We start from the raw sequence: 20,410 nt of genomic DNA, 5'->3' as shown, positions 1-20,410 counted from the left end.
TGTGACCTATAGAGAGATATAAATTTGCTCTTGCTAGGTATGGGTATTTAAAGTGCGAGAAATTTGTGATGTTGCTATATACCTATGTAAGTCTGCGAATCTAGACGACATTTAGTATTTTGTGACGAGGTCACGTCTTCGCAACACCATGGCCGGTAAGAGATGACAGCATAGGTGTGTTCGCCTTGTCGAGCATAGTCGTTTCCGTTATTTAAGTTTTCAATTACAAGGGTATATAAGACTATCTCACGGGCAGCGTTTTTCGCAATGGTCCTCGTATCTGTATTTGCAAGGGAGTTTGCGATAATGTGTCGTTGTTGGGGCATCACAGCCGGTAAGAGATGACAGTATAGGTGTGTTCGCCTTGTCGAGCATTGTCGTTTCCGTTATTTAAGTTTTCAATTGCAAGGGTATATAAGACTATCTCACGGGCAGCGTTTTTCGCAATGGTCCTCATATCTGTATTTGCAAGGGAGTTTGTGATAATATGTCGTTGTTGGGGCATCACAGCCGGGAGGAGATGACAGGGTATCCCAGTAACCCTGGTTGAACCTTCTCATATTCCCCAATTCAAGTTGTACATTATAAGGCAATTTTTCACGGTTTGCTGATGCCAATGTATGGTCTGCAATATGTCCCAACCGCAGACTAACAATTCCGCAACCAGTGCCGCACTTACCAGGGTATTGAATTCCCACAGGCAGACTACTATACGTTCAGCAGATGCCTATCATTAATTAATATTCTCGCTTCCAATCTGAAGTGAAGAACAAAGCCGAGCATTGCACTGGTGATGCATTGATGATTGTGGTTCACATTACTGTAGCGCACAAGATCGCTTGTCGTGAATCAGTCCCATCGTTGAGTGCATAGTATTTGGCTTTGACTCGGAATCATGACATCGAATCTGCATACCATACTGCTTATTGCCGACCAAAGGGGATCGCTTGTAGTACTTACAATAGATACGTGCGGACGATGCAGGAAAGTAACAACGTAAACGATGAATGACCCCTTGCATGCTAAAAAAACAACGTGCAGAGCGCCCCCCTGTATTGACTCGGCGGGGTAGTATGGTCATTTGACACGTCCTGGACAACATCATGACTCAAGATCCAGGGAGATGACACCTGTGAGGAGTGAGAATGCAGCGATGTAAGAAAGTAGGGAGAGTACGATTGACCCTTGTCAAGATTCAACCCAACACCTCCACATTCCAGGGACATCGAGCATGACCTGTGCGGTATTGCCCCATCATGAAAACTCGGACAGCCTGATCTCTTTGACTACGACCACTCGACCCATGAAACCTAAACTGCAAGATTAAATTAATTCAGATAAGCAGGTACGAGGTCATCAGAAGATTCGCATTGACATGGGGTATCTTCTTCTCCGCAAGGAAGTCGGAGATAAGTTTGAGACGCTCGTCGCCGAAAGATCAAAGAGGAGCGCGAGGGCTGCTCAAGCCAAGAGGAAGGCTGAAGCACGAGGGGAAAACGCAGCAGCGCACAAGCTTACCGTTGTGCATGAGACATTCGGTCCACTGCGAGATTATTATGGTCTGTATATAGCATCAGCACCACGATCGCTGTGGTCGTTGGACTTCAAGCCGCACCTTGTCATCAGGGCTTTGCATAGCCCACTTCCCCAGATGCTCCATCATTTGCTAGGAGACGAAATTCAAAAGGGGATTTCAAAAGAAAACACGACAACCCTACATTCATCTTTGTGGAGGGGAGGAAAGCGCGACATTGTTTTACCTTGACCTATGGAAGCAAGCACCTTCCTAGGGCTCCGACCTATGACCACTTCTCTCTCGTCTACGGCAACTTGCGTCAGATCATGCCAATGATAAGACGTGGCGACATACCTGGTATACTGCTACCTCCAACTTGAACGACTTGCAAAGACTCGAGGCCAGTGAGTGCTCCAAGCTCGTTGAATAGTGCTGCTGGTACTCCAGGAAAGGTTGATTGGCTGTATGCGGGTGAGTACTGGTCACGGTGCGCGTAATGTGTGGAGCGGACTCACAGATTTGCAACTCTACCGGAGCCATCGCAGGTGACGCCATTCCACATTCATTCACTCACTGCTCTGTAAAGCAGCTTCTTCCCCCTTTGCAACTCCCCGACCCGAATCTCAAATTCCAAAATGACGCGCCACAAAATAGCGCTTCCTGCAGTCCTGAAAAATGATGTCAACCCATGACAGCCGGAGCAAAACGATATCACAAACCTTTCGCCTTCTGCAGCCGCAGCAAGTCCGCTCCTCGTCCGTTCGATCTCACTCTCTGCCATCGCACTTTCTCCCACCCTGGGACCCACACTTCTGCGATACGCCGTGAAATGCTCTTTTCTCTTGGGCCTCCATTGGCTGTGCTTTGTCCGAGTTGAGCCCGTACGCGACCCCAGATACCGTGCCCTTTCTCAGCTCTAGAAACATGCCCAACACCAGGCTATTGTCCAAGTAAGTGTCGACGGCAATCTGTAGTCGATCCCTCAGGACAGCTGTCGGAGTAGGGACGTCGTAGTATGACTGAATGATTGTACAGTAGCATAAGAGATGCAACCATCATGCTCTCTCTCCGACCAGGATTCTCATTAACACTGGCAGCAGGCTGAGAGTCTAAGACCGTGAGTGCCGCATCTTGAGATGAGGAAGTAAGCAGCTCGACAAAGGCTCGTAGTTTTATCCAAGCTTCCTGGTCCTTCCACTGCTCGTGAGCGCAGCTAATCGTATCATCGAGGCTGCGTTTTACACGAAGAACTACCATACCACCCGTACCCTCGATCTTGACTGAGCGCTGGATAACACGTAGTGCCGCATTTTCGTTACCACTAAGCCATTCCATCTCAGCCCAATCCCACCATAACTGACCAACGAAAGGCTGGGTGTGTGTGTGCTGAGAGGTTACGGGCACCGTTTGATAGACCTTACGGGCATCATCGACGTGCTCGCGCAAGCGCTCGAGACGTGCGTGGGCTGCCCAGTGCGGTAGGGAATCTCGAGCTGTCGACAAAAAAGTCCGCGAGAGCTTCAGAGCACTGCAACACCAACATAAGTGCTACTGACACACCACATCAATAAATGAACCACACCTTTTGGTATTGAGGGCTGCCTCAAATGCTAAAGCGTAAATATCCCACTCATAGTCCTCGCTACCGCATCTAAGCTGGCTGAACACGGCTCGTACGAACTCCTTGTCGATCTCTTGCAGATCAGCCGCGGCTCAGGCCGTCGGTTTGACCCAGTTTGGCATGTCCCACGGTTTGAAGCCGGGCCGTGCACTGCACTGAGTTTCACTGGCCAAGATCAATCCCCCCAAATCATCATCGATCAACGCACCTACTCATCTAACCATCTTTCAACATGGGCCCCATGGATCCCGTAAGTAACCATCAAGTTGTGTTCATGCATGATCGCTGAAGCGATCGTTAGCAATTAGCACGTGCCCCAACTCTTTTGCCACCGAGGGCGCCTGATGTGCGCTACTATGGACGAAGAAGGTCTACTCACGTTGAGGCGGGTCGTTTAGAAGATGCGGTGATGCGAGATGTGACCGGAAGGGTGCGATTGGGGGTTTGGAGGAGGCTCAAGGCGTTTCTCTGTTGTTGCAACGCTGGGCATGACACGGCGTGAGTTTGAGGTCCTGTGTGCTGAATTAAGGCGAGTCCGCTGTGTCTTATCAATGATAGTTTTCTTGTTTACCCTGTATTTTCAGAAGTCAGAGGAGATTATAGCATTCTGCAAGATTGTGCGCGTGTCTGTACGAATTTTAGTGTTAGAGATTGCTCCGAGACCGTGCCGTCGCTCAAACGGACATAATATGGTACAGGTATCTCGTCAACTTGTGTTGCAACCCGGAGGGAAGAATGGACTGGAGGGATCAGACGCAAGGACTCCCGACAAATGTTGTTCAGATATGGCAAGTTCTGCAAGGTGTTGTGTAAAGACTCGATTTCTTCAGGTGACAGTCGCGATATCGGGGTAGTCGGTACGATAGAGAGAGGTTCCGTACGAAGACGAGTCTGCAAGCCTGGATGTCTTGCAAGGAGCAGAAACGTCCACGTCAGAGCGAGAGATGTCGTATCAGACCCTGCGAACATGAAGGTATTGATGTTGTGCAATATATCTTCGTTGGAAATTCGCTGATCTGGTGGGAGGTCTGTCGCAATATTGGATTTCACTAAGAATTTGTCAGCCAACCGACAGAAAGAAATGACAGTTGACTCACGCAACATATGAGGAACCGCTCTTCTCTCCATCCAAAATCCTGGATTTCTCCTGCTGCTCTAGCTTTCCTGCTACGCTGGCGAATAGTTTCTTGGCATCTGTGGACGGTCTTGGCCCTCTTATCGGGCTGCATTGCAAGCTCAGCCAGGATTACATTCATGAGTAAATTGATTTAAACAGTACGAAAAGGCTATTTCAGGATTGGAAAGTAAATCCCCAGAACTGTCCTAACCCCATCTCCCTGCGAGACAGCAACCTCGGACAATACGCAGCAAAGAGCTCGTCCGACTCGTTCTGTATAGCGTTGAAGTCGTGGTCAAAGCCTGTGGGTGATACGTGATGGTCAGGTAAGGATGGATGCACGACCCAACATGAGTTACCTGCTAACCCAATTACGTCGAAGGTCGCTCGGCTGATCCAGTGACAGACGTCTATTCCAAAACGGCCGGAGTTCTGCTTGTCCGAGGCTGCCTGGTCTTCCTTCACTTCCTGAATCGTATCTATCCATTTATCTTTGAGCTCCTCTCCTTTGCTAAAGACAAGAGGCACAAGTGCTCGCATATTCTGAATGGAAAATGCAGGAGTGGCAACGCGCCGTTGACGCTTATGAACATGACCCTCTGCAGCTGGCATACCACAACCAATGAGGCTCGTGATAATTCTTCGAGATTACCACGGTTTTTCAGTAGATTATGCTTCTGTAGTACATGTGTGCTACAGAAACATGGGTAAAGGGTGAGAAGGCGTTCGTCCCACTGCATCGAACAGTTGTTCGCGAGTTTCGTGATTTAAAGAAGAGTTACTCACAGGACCAAGCCCTCTTATACGGACTGTTCCTGCCATATTTCTCTACATAGGCAGCATGAGTTTTGGATGACCTGAGTGGTCGAGGGTTCGAACGAGTTGGGTAAGGGAGGTCAACCAATGTATGAGTGGGTTGGGGTGAGGCAAGTTGTGCTGGGCGGCGGCTCCTTGGCACCTCTGCAGACGCCGTGACCGACGAGGCCAACTGTAGCGTATGCCCGTTAGAGGGGCGATCGAAGCGTTACCATGATAATCATAAGAGGCTGAGCGTGTTCGACGCCGACCTCTTTGACAACATATGCCAGGACGGAGTGAGCGTTGTCGTCGAAGATGTGTAATTGGCTGCAGGGATAATGACCGTAATGTGCTCGAGGAGTCCGATGAATGGTTGATACGTGCTTGACGGTATTCGTGTGTACAAAGATAGTGCCAGGCATGGACGTTGTGACGATGGAGGCCGGCACTCGCGAGTCAGAGCAGCCAATCTGAAGGACCTAAATGACAGTAAGAAAACGTGGCTAACAACGGAGGGGTGTGCGACAAGGCACAAGGCACACCTTGGAGTTCTGCGGCATGGTGGCCGAGTCCTAAAGAAATAGGGATTATCTTTGATTATACTTTGTGCCCACTCCTCGTTGGCGTTGAGGGGGTCCTGTGTGCCGTTGGGCCGAGTCATGATGTGAAGGGTTGAGAGGCGAAGGGCAGGGTGGTGAGTCTTCGTAGATCAGTAAGACTAAGCAACTGACTGAGGATTGAATTGAGGGCCCATGCACTGAGCGTGGAGGTGTTCTAACCTAATGGATAGTTAGCTTGCTTCGGACGTTATGGTTTGCAGTGGTCTTACCGAATGACCGCCGTTCAACCGGGCGGTTATCGGGTAACGGAACGTGCCCGTTGGGCTCATGCGGTGTTGCGACAGGACGTCTACATAGCTTCGGAGCGAGACTTGTCAAGGGGGACGCCAAATTTTGATAGGTTGACAATTCCATATGAGACCTGGCCGTTAGTAACGGATAGGGGATTGAATCGGGGTCCGATGTGCAGTGCCGGTTTGGACGGTGTATATCCTGCGATTGAGAATTATGAGTTTTTCTCTTCATCTGCGAAGACATGGCCGCAATAAGTGACAATTCAGTTACCTCTTCTTCATCGCCACCCCCCATAACCGTCACGGTTACTGCCCGTATCCGCCTCGAGGTTGCCACTGCCTGCTGCACCAACAACATCGCCCAATGGTTCACTCCCCAGGGAGTCCCTAGCCATCCTGCGCATGTTACTGGATACCCTATGCCTAACTGAGTGTGCATAAACATATCCCGATCCACGAATCTGGTTTAAAGGGTGAGAAGCGCCATTACAAGAGCCAATGGCTGCACTCACATCCCAACATTGTGTGCCTCCCAGTCGTCCAGCTCTCCTTCAAAGCGTGCCCTCGGTGGAGCCAGCCACCTAACCCAGGTGATGCTTCACAGGTTGCCCCTATCGCCGGCCCAAATTTCCGCATGGCATATAGCCAGCGCGCAGGCCCAATACCGGTGAGTGTCATACCCCCCCTTAAGAACTTTGCCAGCATGACGTCATTGACAAGGGCGGCGACCTTCGTTTCCGATACCCGGCTGCTGCTCTCCCTTAAGAACTTTGTCAGCATGACGTCATTGACAAGGGCGGCGACCTTCGTTTCCGATACCCGGCTGCTAGTTCATTCCAGAACACGTCATGGGCTGTCATGAGTTGCTTCATGCATTCCTCCATCAATCGCAAATTCATGCTGACTCAGAACTGTCCAATCAATCTGCACCCATCATATTAGAAAACGGGTAAAAGGTGGAGGGAGGGGGAGGACCTGCGGCAGAGTACGGTCTCTTCTTCAGCCACCCGCAACACATGGCGCCTGTGATCCTGTTTGGCCAACTGCGCGGGCCCCTAGGAAGGGCATGGAATCCTCGCCAGTGGGTAGATAGAGCCTCCCAAATGCCCAGTTCACACTCATGGATGATGTCAACAACCAGCATACGCAATAGATCGAGTCCAAGCGATCCTGCGAACGCCGATTTGAGCTAATCGTGACCAGGACGGAACCGATCGCACTTGGTGAGCTTGAACTCTGAGAAAACTAGATAGAGATGATGACGATTAGTTAAATGCTGACCATAAATGAGTAGCTGCAAACCACGCACGGCCATATTGAATCTTTGACCTCGTCTAGAGATATGAAGCTGATACTTTCTTCTTTTCCTGCTGCGTTATATTGCGGAGCCAGCCCGTTATTGTCACGGGGTTCATAATCGCCTGCCTCTTTGCCCAAGGGATGGCGAGTTGTTCGGTCGCACTAAAATCCTTCAGCAGCCTTTTCACGACGTTGGTACTGCCAGCCTCAGCTGAACACCTTTCGACCTCGTTTGGGGATTTTAAACTGGTAGATGCCAACGACACAGACCCAGAATGCCTTGAACTAGTACTGGCGTCGTGGGCGCTGGCATTGCGTGGATATGGATGGATGCAATGTGATGTGATACGCCGGCGGGGATTGCAGCCGATCGCCTTCTGGTGCACCTCGTGGGGTCCTCGGGGTCATAATGAAGGGTGCATTAGCCTGAGTAAGCTTGAGCTCGAAGGAAGAGAAAGATAATGATCATGAGGTGTAAACCACAACGTAAGACCTATGCACGGTCGGATTGTGACAAATTGCGAAGATTCGGTAGGTTAAACGGCGAAGCTGAGAAGCTGGACTTCGCCAAATGCAAAATTACTGAATCTTGGCTATGATAGGGGGAAGTGTTTCAGGGATCAATGGAGTCAGTTAAAAATTAGGGCACGGACGTTTAAGGAACTCACTTGAAGCGCCGTCGACGGTGATTAAGTACCTTGCTCGCGAGCAAATCTCGAATATTTACGAGACTCGCCACCACGATATAGTGAGCTCGCTGATCAGCGCGACTCGATATATGATGATCTCTTGGATCTCTGAGTCATCTCCAATAAAGTTCGTCTGGTGGAAATTTCTCTCGACTCTATTATTCAATAGGAAGCTGCAAATTAACAATTCAATTGACTCACTGACTGTGTAAGGCGCTAGAACAGCCCCTCAATGAGATTTTACAGTCACGATCATCAGCGTAGTTCTGATTCGTGATTGATGGAGGAATGATAGCCAATGGGTGTTGGGCGCGAACGTACATTTTTAAAATAAAGCTACGAAGAATATGTGGTCCTGAAGATAGTTTTTCGTATATCTCTCATGGCGTAAAGGCGTTGATAGGGAACTGCCTCGCCTCACTGGATTTTGGAGTAGGTGTTGTGGTGTTTAGAGCGCTGAGCAAACGACAAAAACTTCAGCCCGCCCATATCGAAGGTGTGAACAAGATATTTCCTCGATCAGAGTGTTTAATCCCTGGTGCTCCAACGCCCAAAAAATTGATTGGCGCTCCATCGTAGGCAATCCTACAAGCTATCTCGCATGGTAGCTGCAGGAAACACAAAAGGTTTGTTGTAAGTATGAAGTGAAGGACAGCGATGGCTCACTTACATTTAAGTGTTGAGGCCCGGGTGTAAGGATTTAGGCGCCATCGATAGCGATTACATTGCTCACAAAAAAGGTCAAATTTCCTTCAGCACGATATCAAAGACTCATGGTAAACATCCCGATCATGATGATCAGGACGGTTTTCCGGGACTGGTCTCCAATTTCATCACTGTGAAGGATGGTCTTCGTATCGACATGGCTAGGGCAGACTAACAACCTCGTGCTCTTCTGCTGGCATCGAGGCAATTCTCACGTTGATATAATAGGCAAGTCTCACGCAGTGAGTTGACTTTAGCGACTATTCAGGTTGACAATTGTCCTCTATTCTCTTTCTCTATGGACGTAGTATATTGATATTGAAGTTCACGCATCTTAGTAAACTCCCGTCCAGCACTTGCCATGAGCAACTCAACAAGCACCAGTTTTTTCTCTGCTATTGCCACCTTAAAAAATAGGTTTGTTCGTTTAATGACACACACAGCACTTCCGCTCATACCTCCATCTGCAGATCAGTATCCATGCCTCCTGCATCCATTCCGCCCAGCAGCTCTCCTATCCGGAGTAGTTCTCCCACTCCAATTTCCTCAAACACTGCTGTCGACAACTGTCCTCAAGTTGACGAGGGTATTCCAATTGTACCCACAAAGAGTCTTGGTGACAGCGGTCGCCACAAGCGTCCCTTTGACTCGGGGTACACTCTGTATCGAAGCGGCGGCCGTGAGGAAGATTCCGATCTACCAAAAAAGAAGGCAAAGACCCTGCAAACGACTGTGCGTCCGTTTCATTTTTTTTTAACTCCAGTCCGACTCTTAAAATTTTTGAAAGTGGAACTACACTGCTGGGCCTTCATCTGAAGCTACCATCTATCTCAACCAGCGAATGCTTGAGCTCTCCCGCATAACTCGCCGGGCTATCACTGCGAGAATGCGATACCAACGTCTTCGCTCTCGCGAGCTCGATCTGATAAGATCTATCCTCGTCGACGAGACAGAGGTATCCCAAACACAACTTAAAGGGATTGACTTGCAAATAGGTTCTATCCGAAACCTACTTCAAGATGCAGGAATATCGGAGATAGGGAACAAAGGCTGTAGGTTTGATCCTGGCGAAAGTGGCCCTTGGTGCGAAAGTTCCTCCGATAATGATTCTGATAGACCGGCTGCTATGACCCCTGGATCTCATTGCAGCTCAGTATGTACTGCATCTGATGTGGAAGATTAAATTTTGTTCTGTATTTTCCAAGCTTGTACGTCTATGTAGTTCTTTGCATCAAATTTTTATTTTGCCTTAACACGCGGGACTTCATGAAAACTTGGATCACACACCCCTATTCTCCGTAGCTTTATTTAAAAATGTACGTTCGCGCCCAACACCCATTGGCTATCATTCCTCCATCAATCACGAATCAGAACTACGCTGATGATCGGACTGTAAAATCTCATTGAGGGGCTGTTCTAGCGCCTTACACAGTCAGTGAGTCAATTGAATTGTTAATTTGCAGCTTCCTATTGAATAATAGAGTCGAGAGAAATTTCCACCAGACGAACTTTATTGGAGATGACTCAGAGATCCAAGAGATCATCATATATCGAGTCGCGCTGATCAGCGAGCTCACTATATCGTGGTGGCGAGTCTCGTAAATATTCGAGATTTGCTCGCGAGCAAGGTACTTAATCACCGTCGACGGCGCTTCAAGTGAGTTCCTTAAACGTCCGTGCCCTATTTTTTAACTGACTCCACTGATCCCTGAAACACTTCCCCTAATCATACTATGCCAGGATTCGGTAATTTTGCATGAGGCAAAGTCCAGCTTCTCAGCTTCGCCGTTTAACCCATCTAATCTTGGACATTTGTCACAGATTCAAGACGACCGTGCATTCTTACATCATGGTTTACAGCTACTCATATATAATCATCATCATCTCTCTCTCTTCCTCAGAGTTCAAGCTCACCCATGCAGTATGTATCATACTTTTCAATACAACCCCGAGGACCCTGCAAGCTGCACCGCAAGACGTGCAAGCACTCGCCCCGCCGGCGTAGCACTTCGCATCCACCCATATACGCGCAGTGACAGCGCCCACGGCGCAAGCAGCTCGAGGTACTCTGGGTCCATGCCTGTGTCGTTGGCATCTACCAGTTTTGCATCCCCAGAAGACGATGAAAGGGGTTCAGCTGAGGCTGGCAGTCGCAATGTCGTGAAACGGCTGCTGAAGGACTTCAGCTCGACGGAACAACTCACAATTGCGTGGGCGAAGAGGCAGGCGATCCTAAACTCCGTGACAATCAAGGGATGGCTTCGCAATATAACGGAGCAGGAAAAGAGGAATTCCTCGATATATGCTGGAGAAATTATCGCTCAAGCCAACGTGAGGTTTGCGAGCGGTACGTACTAGCGCCATACCCCGCCTATGTTCGCGCTAATTTGCAAACGCCAGATATTCAAGCGACTCCCATTGTAAATGGATTCATTTTTAAGGCTCTCACGCGTAATCGTCATCGACTCGCCCAAACATCCGAGACGTTGGCACATTATTTCCACCTTGAATTATTAGACCCCACAGCTTCCACTGTGCAGCGGCAAAATCACATAGAAAGCCGTCGAGATATCATACTGGACCCAACGCGGCTCTTCACGTATTACCTACACGGCTGTGAAATCACCGACACCTCGGTCTTCGTTGTTCTCTTTGGAAACCCCGGGGTGGCAGAGACGCATCTAGACCACTGGTACCGTTCTAAACATACGCCGCTCCTAGACGAAGACATGCGGAACCAGTTACAGACCACCCCCACTCGGATGTTAGCGCTGTCAGCGACCGCAGTGAGTTTTTGACATATATCTAGCCTGCATTTGTTAACTCGCTCCCGCATGATCTTCAGGTTGTTTTAGCAGTCCTACGTACCGCAAGCGGCAAAACCACGAGTTCGCGTACACCAATACACTTCGACACTGATACCCATGCCGCCTATCAGGACGCTGTCCATGAAGCGTTGGTGCTGGCACTGGCGTCTGACATCCATGGGCCGGCATTGGCGGCACGTTTGCTAGATCTCCACCAACGAGGCCTGTGAGTGACTGGCTAGCTGAATGCAGGGGTCACGCTCACATTCTTTCAGAAGAATTCGCCGTGGTGTATTAGGTCAGGGTGCTGCTGTGCCAGTGGCAGCCAATCCCTTTACCGCAACGGACTTGGAAATAGTCCTTCAGGCGGTACAGCATGCGCAATCCACCGGCTTGCTGTCAACGCAAGGGCTTGATAACCAGCCACGGACAGGAGGCCACTACTCCACACCCATTTTCATCCCTGAATCCCTCAATGAGCTAACCCTTCCACGGGCTGATATTGCCCCACCTTCTACTCTGCACCAGGCATTGATGGGAATACAGCCGTCTACAGCACCTATTACTATAGATCCCAGACTACTCTCGGCGCAAGTCTTGCATGATTTTGGTGACGACTTCTTAGAATTCTCCGAAGGGCACGTGGCGGATATGCCCGAAAATGAAAATGCAGGGTTCTTCCTCAACAACACTTAGTGGCTTGATGAAGTTTAGGCACCAATCTTATGTGACCTCACTTACAAATAGCTTTTATAAAATTGTATTCTCGTGTTATCATTACTCGTACTAGGACTTCCACAATACGAAGGGGACAGATTAACTTGAACGAGCGTGGGGTTCTGGTTTCTCGGGCGTTGCCGCATTGTATGTGTGTATGTTGATTCCTCCATCTGTGGGGCACAAGTCAACTAGTAGTAGGGGCCACCTCCGACAGGGTGCCGCAATGCGTCTGGGCCTCCGAGTTGCAGGATCTCTTTCGATTATTGCCCTTCTTTTCGGCTTCTTATCGATGGTGTTGTGTGGTGCTTCGGGTTGCTCTTGGGAGAGGGCAACAGACAACCGTGGACTCAACAGGCATCGTGCGTCATGCCAGCTATACAAGAGGTCTAGCGCTCTTGCGACTCAGAAGAGGCGGGAACGGGCCAAAGAGGCTGTTTCCGCAACTTTTGGTACCAACGGTGACCTCCCACAGTCGTCCTCATACGTAAGAGACCGTACTGGCTGTCACCGTTTTTCTTTACTCATCGTATGAACTTGGACGTCAGAAAATTGGCCGTCCAAGGCCGATTGCCCCCTGCCGATCGCTAGCAAGTAAATGGCTAGAGACTGCGGCTCCCTCTCTCGATACCTCCGGCCTTGCACGCAGACAGCACTCCGTCAACCCACAGGTTGCACAAAATGACGCTGACATTGAGATGGGTCTCGACTGCGGGGATGAACTCCACCCGAATGCCTCCTGTTCGTGTTTTTATGACCAGCAGCGCAGCTTTCTGATCACTTCGCCAGTTTCAGACCAATGGGCCCACCCTATGAGAAGAATTCCAAGATCTTTTACTGATGTCGAGCCCTTGGAGGAGGATCTCAACAACTCCGATAGCTCTAACCGTCAAAGTGCCTCAACTCAAAATTCAGGCGCCCTACCAGCTCGAGCCAGAATCCGACGCGTTCTTCTAACGCTCGGAGATAGGCTTCAGACCACCCTCAACTCCTTCGGTCTCTGCAGACTGTACCCCCGCCGTCCCTCATTTGAGCCGGACAAATATATTGCATCCTCACTACTTGCTAAAACGTGCCCTACTCCCGCTGGAGGAACAGATTCTCCACCGCAGGTCCTCCCTCCCCCTTACCCGTTTTCTAATATGACTGTCTATCGGCTCATGTCATGGATGAACTCTGGTAGCAGCCGGGTATCGGAAACGAAGGTCGCCGCCCTTGTCAATGACGTCATGCTGGCAGAGGACTATGACAGCGAGCACCTTCAGGGGTTCTCCGTGAGGCAGAGCTTACGAGAACTCGATAAGGATAAGGGAGGGAGGAGAATCACCTTTCCTGATGACTGGGTCGAGACTGCCGTCACCATCAATATTCCAACCAGGGAAAGAGAGGATGGCCCTAGGCCTTACACAGTTCCTGGATTTCACTACCGACCTCTCATCGAAGTTGTACGCGCAGCATTTGCAGACGCTCAAGCTGGAGCTTTTCATCTTTTGCCATTTAAACATTTGTGGAAGGACCCTTTAGATGGCCACGAAGAACGGATATATGACGAGCTGTATACTTCAGACGCCTGGTTGGAGGCCCAGGACGACCTCCACAAGCTGCCAAAGGAGCCTGGGTGCTCTTTGGAGCGGGTCATCGCAGGTCTAATGTTTTTTTCTGACGCTACTCACCTTGCAAACTTTGGTACTGCGAAGGCTTGGCCACTTTACGCCTACTTTGGAAATCTAACAAAGTATATACGTGCGTCGCCAACATCAGGGTCATGCCACCTCGTAGGATTCTTACCGTCGGTGAGCCATTCTAGATTACGAATTTATCGACTACTGCTGACTGTTACCACACTCATCAGCTTCCTGATAGCATTAAAGACATTCTAAGCAGCCTGCCTCGAGTATCGAAGACAGGAATGGCCTCTATTCACACCTACTGTCGCAGGGAGTTGTTCCATGCCTGCTGGGAAATTTTACTGGACGAAGACTTTATTTATGCGTGCAGACATGGTATCGTTTTGAAATGCGCTGACGGAGTAATGCGGCGAGTATACCCGCGAATCTTCACATATTCCGCGGACTACCCTGAGAAGTACATCTTTCACCATCTTTGTTCAAAATGCAGCTCATGAATCTTCAGGGTTCTGATCGCTTCTATCAAGGACATGGGCTTCTGCCCATGCCCTCGCTGCCTGGTGCCAAAAAGCTTGTTCAGCTGCCTTGGCCTGGTGAAGGATATGAAAAGCCGGATTACCGACCTTCGACTGTACGCTATGTCCAAGGTTGTCAAAGCTCGTGAGGCTATCTATAGAATGGGAAGTACCGTAGACGGTGCAAGGGTAGAGGACATCCTTGGAGAAGGTTCCTGGGTGCCAGTTCTGGTTCGTACCATCGGTTCCGTCCTGGTCACGATTAGCTCAAATCGGCGTTCGCAGAACCAATTTGTCAAGAAGCTTGGACCGCTTGGTCTCGATCCATTTCGTATGCTGGTCGTCGACATCATGCATGAGTGTGAGCTGGGCACTTGGAAGGCTCTATTTACCCACCTGATAAGGCTTCTCTACGCCCTTCCTGGGGGCACTCAGTTAGTAGCTACCCTAGACGGCAGGTGCGTGGAGTTGGTATGGAGTGCTGCTGCCCACTAATGGCCGTCAACCTCTGGATCTTACCGTAGATTTCGCCAGGTCCCGACCTTCGGCAATGGTATAATTCGCAAATTCGCCAACAACACCTCTGAGATGAAAAAGCTGGCAGCTCGTGACTTCGAGGATATTTTACAGGTGAGTTTGTTTTATCTAGTTTTCCACAAGGCTGAGGCATTCGCCAGTGCGCCATTCCGGTTTTTGAAGGGCTGTTCCCCTCAGAACATGACGCGGCAGTGCGCTCTCTGCTATATCGATTTGCACAGTGGCACGCACTCGCTAAGCTTAGGATCCACTCCGATTCTACCTTGCGTTTTCTTGACGAAACGTTCAAGCAACTCTCCCGGAGGTTGCGGAGGTTTCGGGCGCATACCTGCGCTGCCTTCACTACAGCAGAGTTGCCGAAGGAGAAGGCAGCCCGTCAAAGAAGGTCAGCCCAGCGCTCTGACGCTCGTAACCCTTCTGCAGAATCAAGCGGGGCCAGGGTGAAAAAGTTCAATTTGAACACGTATAAGTTTCACGCAATGGGGGACTACGTGAGAACGATCAGGTTTTTTGGAACTACGGATTCTTTTTCTACCCAAATTGTGAGTATCAGTTGAATATCATCTTTACGAAGCTGAAATCCTTGGGCAGGGAGAACTTGCACACCGAGCCCTGAAGGCGTTCTATCCTCTGACTAGCAAGCTTGATACTCCCGCGCAGTTGGCAAAGCATGAGCGCAGGCGCCGTGTGCTTCGCCGGGTAGCAGAAGCAGGGGGTGCATCGTCTTCGCTCAGTCAATCACTGGCTGAGTCCCCCTCTGGACATGGTCACAATATTGCGGCCAGTCAAAACCATCCGGTTGCGCTATTCAGACTCCTTCGAAATCACGATGGTGATCCAGCTCTCAAGGTAGTGGCAGTATTCCATTTTGAAAGCGCCTTACTTACCGCACTTATCAGAAATTTATACCCAAACTGAAGGACCACATTCTTTACCGGCTGCGCAAGCTAGATGTCACGTACTGCGACCACGTCTTCACAGATGAAGAGAGAAACTCGGTCATCATTCCTAACGACACGATATACGCCGTCCAGACTATGCAGGTGCATTACACTACCTACGACATGAGGCGCGAGTATGATACAATCAGCCTCAGAGCACATGCCGGCCTCATGGTACTTTCAGGGGAGACAAACCCCAACCACCCGTATTGGTACGCGCGCACGCTGGCTATCTACCACATGGATACTTGGGTCAACGATGGGGACAAACCTGTGAAGCATCACCTGGAGGTTATCTGGGTTAGGTGGCTGGCTCCACTGAGGAGTCATAAGTCTGGTATGGAATATGCTTGCCTTCCAAAGGTTGCCTTTGTGGAGGAGTCCGATGCAGATGCGTTTGGGTTTCTTGATCCGGGGCAGGTGATTCGAGGGGCGCATTTAATTCCAGCCTTTAATTTGGGCCGTGGAACTAGCTCGCTTCGGGGTGGAGAATCCTTGGCACGCCCTGAAGGAGAGCTGGATGACTGGGAGGCGTACTATGTTGGGATGTGAGTGCAGCCGCTGGCTCTTGTAGTGGCGCTTCTTACCCTTTAAACCAGATTCGCGGATAGAGATATGTTTATGAGGTACACCTACTTTGGCATAGGGCATCCAGCAACGCTGCGCAGGATGGCTAGGGACTCCCTTGGGAGTGAACCACTGGTCGATGTTGCGGGTGCAGCAGGCAGCGGCAACCTCGAGGTGGATACGGGCAGTGACGAGGCCGGTGACCATGACGGTTATGGGGGATGTAGCGATGACGAAGAGATGACTGAAGATGAGATCAGCAATGATGGACTAGAGTATGAGGATGAGGGAAATGATGGAGATGGGCTTGAGGAGGAAGACCAGTTTGATGACCTCCCTTCCTTTTAAATTCCCAAAAATGACGTGGTGCAGTACTGCGAGAGGGAGAGGGTTCAAGTCGGCAGGGTAACTCAATTGATTATTATCCCCCGAGGGCTTGATCTGTCTTCTAGCTAGTGTTAACATTTTGTATCTATTGAACACTGCTCCGTCTCCTCCGTACTTGTATCTTCGTCCACCAAATTCAATTTCAAGGACGGCACAGCCGTCATACCAAAACGGAAAAGGCACGCCTTATGTGATCATGTGCCTACCTTGATGATGATCCAACTAGTACAACTTGAACGCGATCGTGACTCGGAACTCTTTGAGTTGGACCTCCAAAGATAAGCGATCGATTAACGCTTAGTAGTACTGATGAGATTTGCGCAGGAGTCAAAACTTAGCGGTAGTATGCACGCCTGTCTTCTTCCGTGGTAAGTTCAGCCCTTACCCTCCCTTGATTCACTGTTAATCAAGGAGTAGTACTAGTAGCTGAGGTTTCGCAACACCAACTTGAAGGATGGAGAAGACTCGGACGCACTGTGATGAGACTTCACCTAGGCCCGGTGCTTCAAGTTGCATCCTTCCAGCCTCCTCAGTTTCAAATCTGAGTCTTTTTCGCCTTGGTGAATCAATTTCTTCTGACTGGCTCCTCTCACTCAAATTCGAGGGTGATCCACGCAAAAGCTGGACGATATTAGTACTTCCGGCGGCGTTTTACGCGGCTCACCGCTCACAAAGCTAAACGTTCTGAAGAACGCGCGTCGCATTCAATAATCACACACTAAGCTACGAGAGCGCCGAACCCGGAACCAAGCGCCCCCCCCCCCCTCGGTGCTAGTCCATTTTGAGCAACTCACCAACAGAAGTAGGTGAAGTAAGCGCTTATGGCCCAGTTCACAACTTTGGGAGATATGGGTCCGCGCTCCTGCCTAAACGGTCATACCCGCAGGGACACCGATATAAAGGAGGTGCTGGTTTCTTTTTCCTTCCATCGGCCTCCCTCACCCCACCCCTCACCTGCGCTCCCAAATCATCTTAATACCCTCCTTTCTCCCTTCTTCCATGTCGCAAGACGAGGGCAGCATGTCATCCATCGGCACCAACTGCCAGCGGGGCGACTGCGGCATTCAGCAGCCTCCAGAAACACCCCAAGCTGGGGCAGAGTCAGAGTCAGCGTCTGTGCATGCTCGGCAGAGACGCAGAATCGCTGAGCTGGAGGGAAAGGTCGAGACTCTGGAGTCGGGGCGTTCGGTGAAAGAAAGGTATGCCCCCCGACTGTTTGCACTTAGTCCACTTTACTCACTATTTGTCAGGCAAACTAATTACTATCTAGCTCAGGGAAGGGCCATCAGGCGGGTCGTCACTCTGTTCGACAATATAGAGGATCTGGTCGCTGAAAACGACAGAAGATACGAGTATGATGGCGATGAGGACGCCACTCTAGAGTAAGAACCTTCGCCCTTAGCTTTCCACTCCGAGCGCACTCATTAGCGTCTACATAGTCAGGACCGACTGCAAACAGGTTATACTGCTCTAGTGAGAGCCTTAGCCTGGTTTGTGAAGAATGCCACTGACATGGAGAACGACGACTTTGCACGTATGCTAAAAACGGTGCGCTGCGCTGGTATTTGAGTCAACCCGCTGGCTTACCACGCTGAGCCTTCTTCTAGCTTAGGCTGGGGGCTGACAGTGCTCGAGGCGACGATACATCAAAACTTAAAACTCTAGTTTCCTCCTGGGTCAATCTCGAACTCAAGCCAACTCCCCCGGTCGAGCCTGACGACAAACACCACCGCGGGTTTATCAATGACGCATGCGGCAAGTTACTATGCCCTGCTGAACTTGATTGGAGCAGCTCATTGTAGGTGGCGGGCACAGTGTCTTGCGCAATTCTAACTCGTTACTAGAGTGAAGGCAGGCATTAGAAACCGATCGGAGGGCCATGCTGTGACAGAAATGTCCTTTCCAGCATTTTTGTATGAAAACTACACTGCTAACCCTGACAATCTGGAGGAAGGTTTATTCAAGGGAAAAATCCTGGTACAGGTTCGTCAGTCTCAAGCTCCTCGGCAACCACCTCACCCTGTTTGCAGGCCTACAAGGCTGTGTTTACGTCTCCGTCCTCAGCGAAGGACGTCGAGGACGATGGCGATGGCGCGGACGTTATCGAGAACAACCGGCGGGCTACAAGGGCATCCTCAGGAGCTAAATTAAAAAAACACGTCGCGCAGATTATCAGGATGGATAAGGTTACTCCTCGGTCGATTGCCTACATCGCGTGTCAAGTAAGTCGTGATGTTTATGCTCCCCGCAATCACTTATGTCGGCTGCACTGACAGGTGCGATTCGCGCTTTCTTCCGTTACCTCATGGCGGTCCGTGGACGGCGATTTCGACTATATCCAGTTTTGGAAGATCATCGTGGATTTCTTCGAAGTGGCCCCCGGTCGAGAAGCGCGCCGCAGGGTCAACCGACTCCTGGAGTGGTGGACGAGGTGCAGTACTCTATGTCCTCAATGAACCTCCACTGACAAACTGGCATTTAGAAAGGTTTTTGGAAGGAATCGTCGTGAGGAGCTTAGCGACGCAGCAAAGGCCAATCTGTCTGTGAACGCACTTGCAAGGCAGCGAGCGCAACTAGATGATGCTTCTTTCGATTCTAGCTAGAGATCCGCTTCCATCGTACCGTACCGTCCTATTATCAAGTAGCACTATCCACTAGCCGCATTTGAATTTAAATAACTGAAGACACTTCATCACGCTGCTATTATTTTGCTTTTAAGATGTCTATAAATTGACCTGACGACAACAGTCGCGCACTGGCTGAATGTAGGATATATAGCGCAAGCGTGAGCATTCATGCTAATGGTATAATTGCTCCAAATCGTGAATCGGGATTCCCAACCACAATATTGCAGATGATCTCTCGCTAATTTACATACAATAGAAGACAATTCCGCCTTCGAAAGGGTTGGCGTCGACAGTTGAAGCAAGACGCAAACTTACGGTCGGTCGGTCGGATGAACAGATGCTTGTTGTTTGAATCATCGATACGCTACCGGAGAGGATCAGCCCTTCAAAAAGATTGTCGTCGACAGTGACAGGCGAGCAATCATTAAAGTAGAGTGGAACAACGTCGTTACAATACCTAATATTCCTTTGAAACAACTTTATTGTTAGAGGGAGGAGCTAAGCTACTGAAGATCGTGAATGCATGCACGCAGAATTCTGTTGGACGTATCGCGAATGAATACAACTGTCGAGTTATGACACAGCGTCACATAAGGCCCTTGAGTAGCAAGCAGTTTCTGAATTGCGAGGCATGACCTTTTGCTCTAAAGTTATCTACTAAGCTACCGTGCAACAACAAGCAGGATCAGTGTATATGTTTGACTTCTTCGGGTGCGATCGCAATTAATAAAACGTGCTGCGTTGCTGCAAAATGTACAACATATTCACACAAGTTCCCAATTCTGATATTAGCTCACAATCATCACCCTATGAGTAAGGTAACCTTCATAGCTAATGTAGGGCGCAAATCTAGGCTTGCTGGCTTGGCAGACATGCTCCGGCCTTCTGGAAGACATTAGCAATAGCTTTTAGTTTCAAAAATATCGACCTTACTTCTGAGGTGGCAGCGCTGATTCATTTTGCCTTACCATCAACTTGTGCTCAACCTCTCCTCCAAGTTCGAGTGCGAGTGATATCGCAGTGTTGTCCGCATCATAAACCTCTGTAGGATAGTTTCAAAAATATCGACCTTACTTCTGAGGTGGC

General features: G+C 49.8%; 4 protein-coding genes across 4 annotated transcripts; 2 read left to right on the top strand and 2 right to left on the bottom strand.

Annotated features, from left to right (window-relative positions):
• Nucleotides 1-1,622: 1,622 nt before the first annotated feature.
• Nucleotides 1,623-4,866, bottom strand: DEU56DRAFT_935164 (cytochrome P450; the record flags this gene model as incomplete). Its single annotated transcript, XM_041358785.1, has 10 exons — nucleotides 1,623-1,666; nucleotides 1,719-1,820; nucleotides 1,871-1,977; nucleotides 2,303-2,484; nucleotides 2,537-3,044; nucleotides 3,099-3,210; nucleotides 3,818-4,186; nucleotides 4,251-4,360; nucleotides 4,466-4,556; nucleotides 4,614-4,866. The coding sequence occupies 10 exons, from the start codon at nucleotides 4,864-4,866 to the stop codon at nucleotides 1,623-1,625; spliced, it is 1,878 nt and encodes a 625-aa protein (XP_041201165.1).
• A 392-nt stretch (nucleotides 4,867-5,258) lies between these two features.
• DEU56DRAFT_749368 (uncharacterized protein) lies at nucleotides 5,259-5,713 on the bottom strand (the record flags this gene model as incomplete). Its single annotated transcript, XM_041349434.1, has 2 exons — nucleotides 5,259-5,531; nucleotides 5,579-5,713. The coding sequence occupies 2 exons, from the start codon at nucleotides 5,711-5,713 to the stop codon at nucleotides 5,259-5,261; spliced, it is 408 nt and encodes a 135-aa protein (XP_041201164.1).
• A 3,365-nt stretch (nucleotides 5,714-9,078) lies between these two features.
• On the top strand, nucleotides 9,079-12,101 carry DEU56DRAFT_762052 (uncharacterized protein; the record flags this gene model as incomplete). The annotated part of the gene is made up of 10 exons (XM_041350631.1): nucleotides 9,079-9,330; nucleotides 9,386-9,751; nucleotides 9,901-9,914; nucleotides 10,019-10,033; nucleotides 10,062-10,196; nucleotides 10,420-10,519; nucleotides 10,552-10,929; nucleotides 11,040-11,384; nucleotides 11,444-11,631; nucleotides 11,681-12,101. 10 exons carry the CDS (start codon nucleotides 9,079-9,081, stop codon nucleotides 12,099-12,101), a joined length of 2,214 nt encoding a protein of 737 aa, XP_041201163.1.
• Nucleotides 12,102-17,717: 5,616 nt separating this feature from the next.
• DEU56DRAFT_749373 (uncharacterized protein) lies at nucleotides 17,718-19,300 on the top strand (the record flags this gene model as incomplete). The annotated part of the gene is made up of 7 exons (XM_041349435.1): nucleotides 17,718-18,079; nucleotides 18,137-18,245; nucleotides 18,305-18,495; nucleotides 18,542-18,680; nucleotides 18,728-18,856; nucleotides 18,974-19,128; nucleotides 19,180-19,300. The coding sequence occupies 7 exons, from the start codon at nucleotides 17,718-17,720 to the stop codon at nucleotides 19,298-19,300; spliced, it is 1,206 nt and encodes a 401-aa protein (XP_041201162.1).
• Between the last annotated feature and the right edge of the window lie 1,110 nt (nucleotides 19,301-20,410).

This window comes from Suillus clintonianus (assembly GCF_016758775.1).
Source record: "Suillus clintonianus strain FC179 chromosome Unknown DEU56scaffold_185, whole genome shotgun sequence".
Taxonomy (NCBI): Eukaryota; Fungi; Basidiomycota; class Agaricomycetes; order Boletales; family Suillaceae; genus Suillus; species Suillus clintonianus.
The sequence above is the reverse complement of the archived record's forward strand: the minus strand, read 5'-3'. Positions and strand labels throughout refer to the sequence as shown.